The sequence below is a fragment of the Lathamus discolor genome, chromosome 5 (genome assembly GCF_037157495.1).
Source record: "Lathamus discolor isolate bLatDis1 chromosome 5, bLatDis1.hap1, whole genome shotgun sequence".
Classification (NCBI taxonomy): domain Eukaryota; kingdom Metazoa; phylum Chordata; class Aves; order Psittaciformes; family Psittacidae; genus Lathamus; species Lathamus discolor.
In genome coordinates, this window is record NC_088888.1 from 6,613,167 (window position 1) to 6,624,648 (window position 11,482).

The 11,482-nt window shown below is 58.6% G+C and overlaps 1 protein-coding gene across 1 annotated transcript; it reads left to right on the forward strand.

The window, feature by feature from the left end:
• The first annotated feature begins 2,697 nt into the window (after window positions 1-2,697).
• On the forward strand, window positions 2,698-7,304 carry VSX1 (visual system homeobox 1). The gene is made up of 5 exons (XM_065682650.1): window positions 2,698-3,070; window positions 3,332-3,410; window positions 4,169-4,292; window positions 5,355-5,535; window positions 6,687-7,304. The coding sequence occupies exons 1-5, from the start codon at window positions 2,698-2,700 to the stop codon at window positions 6,956-6,958; spliced, it is 1,029 nt and encodes a 342-aa protein (XP_065538722.1). The 3' UTR covers window positions 6,959-7,304.
• Window positions 7,305-11,482: the final 4,178 nt, after the last annotated feature.

Below are 11,482 nucleotides of genomic sequence, written 5' to 3' on the forward strand. Positions count from 1 at the left end.
GCTCCCAGGAGGACATGGAGGAGGCAAGAGAAAAGCCCTTTTCCTTCTGTCCATGACAGCAGGGACCTTCCCCCTCAGGCTCCCACCCCTGGCGTATCACTGCACCCCACTCCTGGGCCACCCTACACCCAGTGCCGGGTCCACCACGGCCACAAGCAGCTTCCCTGCAGAGCAGGCACTCAAGGGACGCGGTTTCAACATCATTCCTGGGGACCAGGCTCCCGCTTGCTCCCATGCCAGGAGTGGATGTGGCACAGAGAAGCAGGGAGCCCCCGGCAGTGACTGCTGGTGCAGGTCCAACGGGTGGGAGCCTCTTCCACCCTGAGCTGCCTGAAACTGTCAGATGGTCCTTTATGATTGACCTGATTCATATCTAAACCAGGGAGGTGAAAGCTGTCTTATCCCATTACTAATCCCCTAAACCAGGCCCTTCGATACCTTCTCCTTGCTACCCCCTGGTTGTTGCTACAGCAGGTGCTTGCGAGGCAAGTGTACATCCTTCTGGGGTTTTCCCAAGCTTCATATCCCTGCAAAGATGGGGTCCCAAAACCCCACCAGCCACTGATGGGCTCAGGACCTGTCATTGGCTGAAGAGGATCTGCCAAAATACAGCACCTATTTGTAGACCCCCAAGGATGCGCCAGGCTTGTCCCCAGTGCGTGAAGGGGACAGCCCCAGGTACCCACTCAAGCCTGTGTGCCCTCATGATGCATCCCATAGGGTGCTGCAGGGCATGGAGGGTGTTTGAGGTGGCACTGGAGCAGCCATGGGGACCCCCCAGGGACTGTCCCACCTCCCTGTGCCCCCACTCCTGTGCAGTGCAGGGGACAGGGGTGCTCCAGCATCAGCCGTGGGTAGCACCCATGCCTGGGACACCAGGGCCGGGGTGCTGTAGCCTCTGATAGCCATGGCTGGAGCCCTCGTGGAGGACCTGGGTGCTGTGTGTGGGGGGTGAACCCCAGGGAAATTGGAGCAAGGGGCGATGTTTGATGTTCTGCTCTTTAGGCGATTAATAATCTTCCAGCGTTGGAGAATCAGCTGAAAATCTTCCCTGGAAAATAATGAGCAGAGAAACATTTACTGATTAGTCTAATCCCAGCTAATCCTATTGGATGAGCATATATCAAGATATCCTTTAACTGATTTATTGTCCAAAGGGCCGGTGGCGATGCCCCTCTCCACCGTGGCCAGGGGAGCTGGTGGTGGCAGCAGGTATTGTCCCCTCGCCGTGTCCCACATCCCCGGTCCCCTCCAGCCCCGGCTGCAGCGCTGTATCCAGGCCACCTCCAGATTTAATCGCTCCTTCCATTTCTGCATCTATCGGCTTTCTCTTGGGTTTGAGCTTTTATGTTTCATAAACTGATTAGGAGCAATTATAGGCGCTTTATCCCCAAACTTTCCAAATGCCTAGGCCATATGCATATTTAAGGCTTCATCATCTCTCCCAACAGCTCAGCCCGAACGTAAACTGCTGAAATCAAGCTGATTCTGGGACAAACATCAAAAATTAGGGGTTTATCCACTAATAGCTGTGCGGAACAGGAAATTTGTTGTGGGTGGTGGCCGGATTAGGGCTTCTAATTACTGCAGCAGCGCAGATCCTCCCTGCCCAGCAGTGAAAGTCTCCGATTCCAGCAAAACTGTGGCAAAACCACTCTGGAGGAGTTAAGGTGCCCAAGGGGATGCCGGGTGCCCTGTCCTGGGCCTAAGGGACAGCCTTGGGTGGGGGTACCCTCAGCATCCCTGCATCCCAAAGCACATGGGCAGTGGCTTTGGGAATGGTACCCCCCCCACACACACACACTGTCTTGGTGAGTGGTGGCCCAGAGGGTCTGTCCCCCCTCCCCGGCAGCCCCCAGCGCCGGCCACGGCAATTATCCTAAATGAAAGTTATTGTTCTGCTAATCCCAGGAACAGCTTGCGAGGGGAGATTTGGGTCTTCCTTTAATAACGCAAAGTTAATGCGGAGTCCCCTTGTAATTATCTTTATCAGAAGGACCCTCGCTTAATCTGACCGTCCAGTGAAGGCCCGGATCAGGCAGCCCGTGTAAGCCGGTTGTAAATCGTTTTCCATCACCAGATGAAGGGAAGGGTGGAATAAATTGCAGCCCAGGTGCAAGAATCTGGGAGCTAAAGGGAGGACAGGGGCCAAGGCACCTGGAGGTGGCCCTGTCCCCGTTAGCAGGACACTTGGGATCAGGGAAGGTCCTGTCCCACAGCCCCTGGCCATCGCTGTCCCTGTCCCCATCCCTGGGGTGCTGAGTGGAGGGACAGCGGCCAGGTAGGATGCCCCGTCTGGGATGTGGGGCTGAGGGACCATGAGGTGGGCTGGGAACCCTGGAAGAGGGGACACGGGGACATAACGGGGGTCCTGAGAGCAGAAATGGGGGGGGGGGGTGGACCAAGGGGTTGTGAGGGGGGGATTTGGGTGACCGGGAGCACGAAAAGGGGGGGCGGAGGGGGACCGAAGGAAGGAACCCGGGGAGGGGATGGGCAGGACCGAGGGGCGGGGGCTGCGGGGAGCGGAGGGAGGGACGCCGCGGGGGATGGGACCGGGCGCCGTTAATCTGGGGATTGGGAGCGCTTCCCCCGCTCCTCCCGCCGCCCCGGGGCGTGATTGGAGACGGGGCCGGCGGCGGGACCATAAAAAGGGCTGCGGGCGGCGGTGCCCGCTCCGGGCCGGGCCAGGAGGCGGCGATGCCAGGGCGGGCGGAGCCGTCGGGGGGAAGCGCGGCGGCGGCGGCGGGGACCGCACCGGTGGCCGCACCGGTGGCAGCACCGGTGGCAGCGGCAGCGCGACCGGGCGGCGCGGGGCTGCGGGCCAAGGGCTTCGCCATCACCGACCTGCTGGGGCTGGAGGCCGAGCTGCAGCCCCCCCCGGGGCCGCTCCCCGCCGCTGGCTACGAGGGCGGCGGGGCGCTGGGGCTGGGGCTGGGGCTGCTGTGCGGGCTGGGGGCCCCCGGAGCCCCGCGCCTGCTGCCGGCGCCGCTGCCGCTGCTGCCCGCCCGCGGCCCCCGCCCGGCCCCGGGGCCGCCGCCCGCCGCCCGCCGGCACAAGGAGAACATCTCCGGTGAGCGGGGCCGGGGGTGGCCGCGGCCGGGACGGAGCCGCTGCCCCGGGCATCCCGGGATCGGCCCCGCCGGGCTGCCCGCCCCCCCCCCGACCCCTTACCCGGGATGCCGATACCCGTCCGCGGCCGGGTGCTGGGCGGGGGGGGGGGGGGGAAACGGGGAGCCCCGGCTCCGCTCTCCCTCCGTGTTCTGGGAGCTGGGTTCTGTCCCCCTGCTCCCGACGGGAATGTGACTCTTCCCCTCCTGCATGCTGCTGCCAGATGAGGACAGCCTGTGCGGGGACGGCAGCGAGCTGAAGATGTCCACCTCCCAGATGAAGAGGAAGAAACGCCGGCACAGGTAGAGCTGTCCCTGTTCGCACCTCCCCGCTGCTGCCACCAGCCTCCTTCTGGTCCCCTGGCTGGGGCAGTGGGTGGCATAGAACCACAGAATGGTTTGGGTTAGAAGGGACATGAAAGATCATCCATGTCCCCAGAGGAGGAAAGAGAAGGGCTGCAGCTGGGGCCGGGAGGGGGGGATTTTCAGGATGAAAATCATCTTTGTGGTGCTCCTGTGGATCTGCTTGAGTGAGTCCAGAGGAGGCCATGGAGATGCTCTGAGGGCTGCAGCAGCTCTGCTCTGGAGCCAGGCTGAGAGAGCTGGGCTGGGTCAGCCTGGAGAAGAGAAGGCTCCTTAAGGGGAGACCTTAGAGAAGCTTCAGTGCCTAAAGAGGCTGACAAGAAATCTGGAGAGGGGCTTTTGACAAGGGCCTGCGGGGACAGGACAAAGGGGAATGGCTTTAACCTGACAGAGGGGAGATTGAGATGAGACATTAGGAAGAAATTCTTCCCTGTGAGGGTGCTGAGGCGCTGGCACAGGGTGCCCAGAGAAGCTGTGGCTGCCCCATCCCTGGCAGTGTTCAAGGCCAGGTTGGACACAGGGGCTTGGAGCAACCTGCTCTAGTGGACGGTGTCCCTGCCTGTGGCAGGGGTTGGAACTGGCTGAGCTTTAAGGTCCCTTCCAACACAAACCAGTCTGTGAGTCTATAAAGCTCCAGTGGGAAGGGAGATGCAGTCAGGGTCTGGACTGTGTCCCAAGGGGCTCTCTCCTCTTGGCAGGACGGTGTTCACAGCTCACCAGCTGGAGGAGCTGGAGAAGGCTTTCAACGAAGCTCACTACCCTGACGTCTATGCCCGGGAGATGCTGGCTGTGAAGACGGAGCTGCCAGAGGACAGGATACAGGTAGATGGCTGCAATGATTTTCTCTCCCATTGGGGTCCATGGGCTGTCTCTTCCCTTTGGCCAGAGAGTGCAGGCAGTGGGAACATGGCGGCACTGAAATGCTGCAGGGCACTGGGGGGCAGACCCAGCTTCCAACCCTGGCACTGAACAGGCTTCAAATGGAAATGCAGAACGAGGGGACTGGTTGGACTTGAGCTTAAACGTCTTTTCCGACTTGGTTGATTCAATGGTTCTGTGACTGAGCTGTCCCCAGCAGCTGATCACTGCGGCAGCTCAGTTCTGTCCTCAGAGACCCACCACAAGCAGGAGCTGGGAGCGATTCAGGAGCCAAGCTGTGTCCCATTGGCTTCCCTATTAGCTTGTCCCTCTGCGGGACACACGGCATTTTAGGGCCTTTTCCCTGGCAGTGTTCAAGGCCAGGCTGGACACAGGGGCTTGGAGCAACCTGCTCTAGTGGAAGGTGTCCCTGCCTGTGGCAGGAGGTTGGAACTGGGTGAGCTTTAAGGTCTCTTCCAACCCAAACCAGTCTGGGATTCTAAGACCCTGTCCCACTGCGGAGCAGCTTGTTGGCTTAAGAACTGGGTGGCGGTCTGGGCAGCAGCTAGGTTGTATCTATGCCCCTTGAGCCTTCAAACGCAGGAAAGGGGTGAGGAGAGGGACCTGAGCACCCTCTGTCATTGTCACTCACTGCATTAGGGCCCCATTATCTGTAGAGGATGGAAGCAGCAGAGGAGCCCTGTGGGCAGGCGGAGCGTAGGGTGGCTTTGGCTGGGATCACCCTCCTGTGCCACAATCAGCCTCGTGTAACGTGTGCTCCCTCTCCCCCCTTCTCCCCTCTGTCACTGACACCCACGTGTGTGCCCTCCCTCAATCCCCCCCACCGCTGCCACCTGCACGTCCACGCTCTACACACCCAAACCCCTCCATGCACCCCCACGGCTGCCCCTTTGCCCTGGACACGCGTGTCCCGTCGTCCCCCCCTGCCCGATGGGCCCTGGATGCCACGGGGCTGTCTCCTCCCAATCCCACCCCTCCGTGCTCTCCTGGCTGTTACCCCTGAAGGTTTGGTTTCAGAACCGAAGAGCCAAGTGGCGGAAGCGGGAGAAGTGCTGGGGACGGAGCAGTGTGATGGCCGAGTACGGCCTCTACGGGGCCATGGTGCGGCATTCCATCCCTCTGCCCGAGTCCATCATCAACTCTGCCAAGAGCGGGCTGGTGGGGTCCTGCGCCCCATGGCTGCTGGGTAAGTGGGAGCTTGGGGCCGGAAGGGTCGCGGGGGAGCTGCAGAGTGAGTGGCCCTTCCTCTTCCATATGGCCATCCTCGTCTGTTCCCAGAAATGAACGGGGTCTCAGCCACGAGCTGTACACAGGGGGATGAGAACCCCGGCTTTTCTACTCCCTCCTTGCAAAGAAGAGCTGGGAAAAGGAGAACCTTTTCCTGCAGGGTCAGAGAGGTGCCCGCATGTGGTGGGTATCGCTGTCTGGTGCTAGCAGCCGGTGTGGGAATCATAAAACCATAGAACCATAGAATTGGCCAGGTTGGAAAAGACCTTCAACATCATCAGGTCCAACCGTTCCCCAGCGCGGCCAAGGGCACCCCTAACCCGTGTCACTGAGGGCCTCGTCTACAGTTTGTGAGCACTTCCAGGGCCGGTGACTCCAGCACTGCCCTGGGCAGCCTGTTCCAGTGCCTGACTGCCCTTTGGGGAAGGAATTGTTCCCAATATCCAGCCTAAACCTCCCCTGGTGCAGCTTGAGGCTGCTTCCTCTTGTCCCATCCCTTGTTCCTTGGGGGCAGAGCCCAGCCCCTCCTGGCTCCATCCTCCTGTCAGGCAGTTGTAGGGAGCGATAAGGTTCCCCTGAGCCTTCTCTTCTCCACACAAACCCCCTCCACCTCCCTCAGCCATTCCCCATCACACTTGTGCTCCAGGCCCTGCACCAGCTCCGCTGCCTTTCTCTGGATCTGCTCCAGCACCTCGATGCCCCTCTTGTAGTGAGGGTCCCAGAAGTGAACAGATTTGAGGTGTGAATGGGACTTGCAGGGTGCCTAGGAGGTCAGGCCCCACCAAAGTGAGGAGAGTGCTGAGCGCTCCCCTCTGCTCATACACAGTCCTGTACTGAGGAGGCACCTGAAATCCATGCTGGGACGGGCTGTCACAGCAACCCTCTCCCTGGGAGTCTTCCCCACTGCAGGGGAGGTACGGACCAACTCTCATGCTCCTGGGCTGCAAGAGAGCAGGCTCCAGGGCTCTGGGTCAGGAAAGGCTGGTAGCTAGCATGAGTTTTCCTTTGGGATGCAACCGGGAGCTGAAGGAAGCAGCGGGAGGTGATGCTGAGCAGTCGTGGGCAGAAAGAAGCAACCAGCCCCCGTGGCTTTGCTCTCTCCTCTGCAAGGCATGCACAAGAAGTCCATGGAGGTGAGCAGGAAGGCGGAGAGCCAGGAGAAGCTGGCAGATGGCTGGCGAGCGGAGCAGCAGCAGGAGGAGGAGGAACTCAAAGGGAAGCAGGCCAGTTCCCAGAGGGGCTCTGACAAGCTTGGCCCAGCAAAGGATTCGGAGGACACAGCCATCGACCTCTCCAGGACAGCCAAGCACGAGAAGAGGGGTGTGCTGAGGCAGTGCATCAATGGGGACCCCCCCACGGAGCTGAGCAGCAGGGACCACTGACCAGCTCCCTGCTGAGATAAGAATATTTATCGCTTTATTTCTAGATATATATTTTTTTCCTTAAATAATTGAACTTTTCTCTGAATTCAGGGCATTTCAATACTGGGCACACACATCCTTGTCCCCTCACGTTGTTCCGGAGCCAGGGTGGCGGGTGGGAGAGGTGTCCCAGCGGGACCAGGAGCAGTGTGAAAATGCGAGCACGTTGTGGTCAGCACGGACCACTGCCAGGGACGCGCTGCCCTTCCCTTCTGGGCCCCGACCACTTCCCAGCTAGCCAGGAGCACAAGGAGCAGCAATGCAACAGGAGCGGCTTCCCTGCTCCAACACACGGGTGCAAAGGTGGTGCGGGAGGTGACAGACACCTTTTCCAAGCGCTTCCACCATCTGGAAGTCCCTGTGCTCCGAACACCCGCTCTTCCCTCTCCAGGAGCAGCAGGTTTGAAACACGGCTGGGTTCATCCTCAAGCTGACAGGAGCTCCGGTTCCTGCCTGCTGAGGCTCTGGCCTGCCAATGCAGCCTTACCACTGGATTTACACTGTGTGACCTCCTTAACTCGTACCTGGGAGAAGGGGGTGAAGACGTTCTTGTTTATGCAATGATTTTTGTACACTCTTGAATGTTTCCTGCCACACTATGCAGCACAGAACAGACCTTTGGAAAACCAAGCCATAGAACCCGGAGCAATTTAACAGTTTCGTGAATTGACATAAGAAGAGATTTTGTCATTGTCTGTACAAGGTGTTAATGTCAGAGCTGTTTCTTGGCCGTCCTCTATTTAATGTCTAAAAGCACTTTAGTGATCTGGATTTTTGAATGTGGCTCTTCCTGTTTTGTCCACTGCTTATTTATTACACATCCATAAATAAAATCGTGGTGTCTCTTTGGTTTTCATGCTCTGCCTTGTGGTTTGTACCTTCCTTTGGCACCTCTCGTGGGAGCTGCCAGATCCTCCACAGCCTTGTGCCTAAATTGGGCAGGAGAGCTCTGCCAAGGCAGTGTCCTTATTCCAAGGGGGCAGAGGTCTAGTCCAGTGGGCTGCACATGCCAGAAGGTGATGGATTTGTGCCAGTCGAAGAGCCAGCCCACAGCTGGTGGATCAGGAGATGGTCTGGAATGGAGCACTCAGCCAGCTTCTCAGGGAAGTCACAGGGAGAAAGCTGTTCCGTTGTCCCAGGGGCTGTGGAAGTTTGACAGGCTGAGAGAGCTGGGCTGGTTCAGCCTGGAGAAGAGAAGGCTCCAGGGAGACCTTAGAGCAGCTTCCAGTGCCTAAGGGGGTGACAAGAAACCTGGAGAGGGGCTTTGCACAAGGGCCTGTAGGGACAGGACAAGGGGGAATGGCTTTAACCTGACAGAGGGGAGACTGAGATGAGACATCAGGAAGAAATTCTTCCCTGTGAGGGTGCTGAGGCGCTGGCTCAGGGTGCCCAGAGAAGCTGTGGCTGCCCCATCCCTGGCAGTGTTCAAGGCCAGGTTGGACACAGGGGCTTGGAGCAACCTGCTCTAGTGGAAGGTGTCACTGCCCGTGGCAGGGGTTGGAACTGGGTGAGCTTTAAGGTCCCTTCCAACCCAAACCAGTCTGTGAGTCTATGAAAATCCCCCTCAATATAGCTCAAATGTGAGGTTCTTCACTGTTGTGTTTGCTGCCCTGCCAGCAGGCAAGGTGCTCTGCCTCTGGAGTGTCTGTGCAGTGCCCTCCTACTCCTCTTCCTGCTGCTTTGAGAGGTGCAGAGTTGGGCCCTTGTGCCCTCACATCCCTTGTGGTTAATACAAGCAGCAGCGCTCGCTCACTCGGGCTAGGTGAGGGCATGGTGGGACATACCGTTGGAGGCACACCGCAGCAGCTGCCTGGTCCCAACCACACAAGCACCCCCAGTGAGGCACAAGGGTGTTGTGGCCATCCAGCTGCCTGACTCCTGGCTGTGCTGGGTCCTCATGTCACGGCTGGGCTGAACTGGCCCACACCGACACCACGACAGCTCTCCTGGAACACCTCCAGTCTCATCTGCTGGCCAAAGCATCACGGAAAATTATCCAGAGGTTTTATTAAAATCTCAGTAATTCCCCATTTGGAATGTTTCCTAATCCATCTCAGGGGTGTGTGGCCATGTAGGGATGCTGTCACCTGTCCCCACCTTTGCTGCTGGGCCCGGCTCCTTGCGCACAGCCTGTGCTGGGCAGGGGGACAGCGGTGGGATGCTGCCTGGGGAGAGCATCTGCACATTTCCTGCCTCTTCCCTCCTCTGTTGGGCCCTTGCTGGGCAGGAGGGAACATCTGCATGGCAAATACAAGCTTTGCAGCAAAAACACGTCTGACGGGGGGGGGTCATGGGGAGCGTGGTTCAGGAAAGGACCAGCCAGGGCTTATTGCAGCAGCAATTAGGCTCACCGAGAGCCGAGACTTAGCACATTGGAGGCCTAATCCTGCTTGAGCAGCATCTGCAAACCTTCTATTTGGGCTGTGCCCCTCTGGCACTGGGTGCCTGCAATCATTCATTCTTGCCGTGCCCGTGTGCAGATGGCCTGGCTCTTTGCCGTGATGCTGGGTGCAGTGCTGTGGGAGGGAGCGTGTCCCCACAACTGCTGCAATGGGCAACCCCAGCCCCTGCCCCGTGCAGGGTGAGGAGAACTCTCCTGGCGGGCCCCAGCTCTCACCTCACGCTGGGGAGGGAGAGCTGCTGGCCCGTGGCACTTTCTGTGTGCCAGGAGGTAACTGTGGGGTGCAGCCAGGTGTGCTGGGGCTCAGCTGTGCCTGCCCCTGCTGCTCACTCACAGTGTGCACCTCGAAGGAGGTGCTGGTGGGTGACGGCGGCTGCCCAAAGCTCCATGGTGCTGGTGGCAGGGTCCGGAGGGGCAATCCTCGGGGCAGGCACAGTCACTCACCTCTTGGCTGCCTGTGCTAAGCCGGGCAGGGAAGTGCTCGCTGTCCTCCGCATGTCGCTGCGGTTGTGTCGGCAATAGGAGTAAGGCAGCACCTTCTTCTTGTCGTTGTTTCAGGTTCGATCTATGCTGGGATGAGTGGCAGTGAAACCAGGGCCGGTTCAGGCCACGGACAGTCACAGTGTGACAGAAGAGACCCTGACTTACGGCAACGGCTGCTGCTTGTGCACACCTTCCTTGCTGCGTTGGGGCTGCCCATGTGAGGCCTGAGAGTCCCTCAGCCACAAAGGCTGGGTTTGCTCAAGGGAGCAGATCCCTTCAGTGGGGCTTGGGCAAGAGGAGCTGGTAACATGAAAGCCTCACTTCATCTGGGCTGCCATTCACCCCAGCACATCCAGATCTTTCCATAGCGCTAGCCAGGGATTCCAACCAACCACAGAAGAAGAAGAAAGGGAAAAGGGAATAAAATGACATTATTTTTGCATCTCTCGGCTTCTTGCGGGATTGGAGGCTGACTGTCAAGCATGCACGTCTGGGGGCTGCAGGGAGGCAGCGGCATCTGCATGGTGCCATTTCTGTACAGCTTAGTAATATCAGATGCTAACCATCATTCTGCAAATCCTCCCAAGCCACCGGCTGGGTTTTCAGACTGGGAGGTCAGGAAGTACAGGATGAGCCATACAGAAGTTATAGCGGCTGCCCCATCCCTGGCAGTGTGCAAGGCCAGGCTGGCCACAGGGGCTTGGAGCAACCTGCTCTAGTGGAAGGTGTCCCTGCCCATGGTAGGGGGCTGGAACTGGATGAGCTTTAAGGCCCCTTCCAACCTGGAGCAGTTTGTGGCTCTATGATTCTAAACTACATAGAAGTATAAACGTTTTGGAAGCGCTCCCTCGTGTGGAGCTCTGGGTGATGGGACCCCATCGGAAGCTGGAAGGGTAACTGGAGTCCCAGAAGTAAACAGGAGCCTCGCTCCTTCCCCTCAGCCCAACAGACCCCTGTCTACTGCCGAATGAACCTAGATCCCTGTCTGGATGCCGAATGAAAGAGTCCCATGGGGGTTTGTTTTCCATTAACTGCTTCTTGGATCACCAACAGGCACTTGGTAAAGGAGCAGTCCCTTCCCCAGCGCAAGCTGGGCTGCGGCAGAGGGCACAGGCATTGCCCAGAGGCTCCAGCTTCCTCCAGCCCGCTCCTTTCCCAGGTTATTGTTAAAGCAGATTCTTTGCCCTGGGTTTCACACAGCAGGTTGCTAGAACGGTAATTTAACAACTGACTGGGACAGGAATACAGGTGGGTGCGGGTGCCTGCGGGATGGCACCCAGAACACACACATCCCTGGGGCTTTATACCCTTACTCACAGGTCTTTATACCTTATTTACGCACTGACCACCAGGCACTGCTCACATGCCCTGCACACATCTCATGGTTCAGTGGGGAGTTTTGGTCTGGGGTCTCCTGGTCCATCACCGAGTTCTTTCAAGGCCTCGAGGTGGGCTGTCAATTCCTTCTTCTCTCTCTGGTTGCTGCTCCTCGCTAAGGATGCACCTCCTCTACCTTCCAATACGCGTTAGCCTTGAGCCTTTTGCTCACAGAACCAAGCACAGGGCGTTGCAGCCTAAGGCTCCAGCAACTTCAGTTTCCC

Bases quoted from the DNA above. Each gene is read 5' to 3' on its own strand.
- VSX1 (XM_065682650.1), top strand. From the start codon at position 2,698: ATGCCAGGGCGGGCGGAGCCGTCGGGGGGAAGCGCGGCGGCGGCGGCG. The intron at 3,071-3,331 runs GTGAGCGGGGCC...TGCTGCTGCCAG, and splicing joins GCACAAGGAGAACATCTCCG to ATGAGGACAGCCTGTGCGGG. The intron at 4,293-5,354 runs GTAGATGGCTGC...TTACCCCTGAAG, and splicing joins TGCCAGAGGACAGGATACAG to GTTTGGTTTCAGAACCGAAG.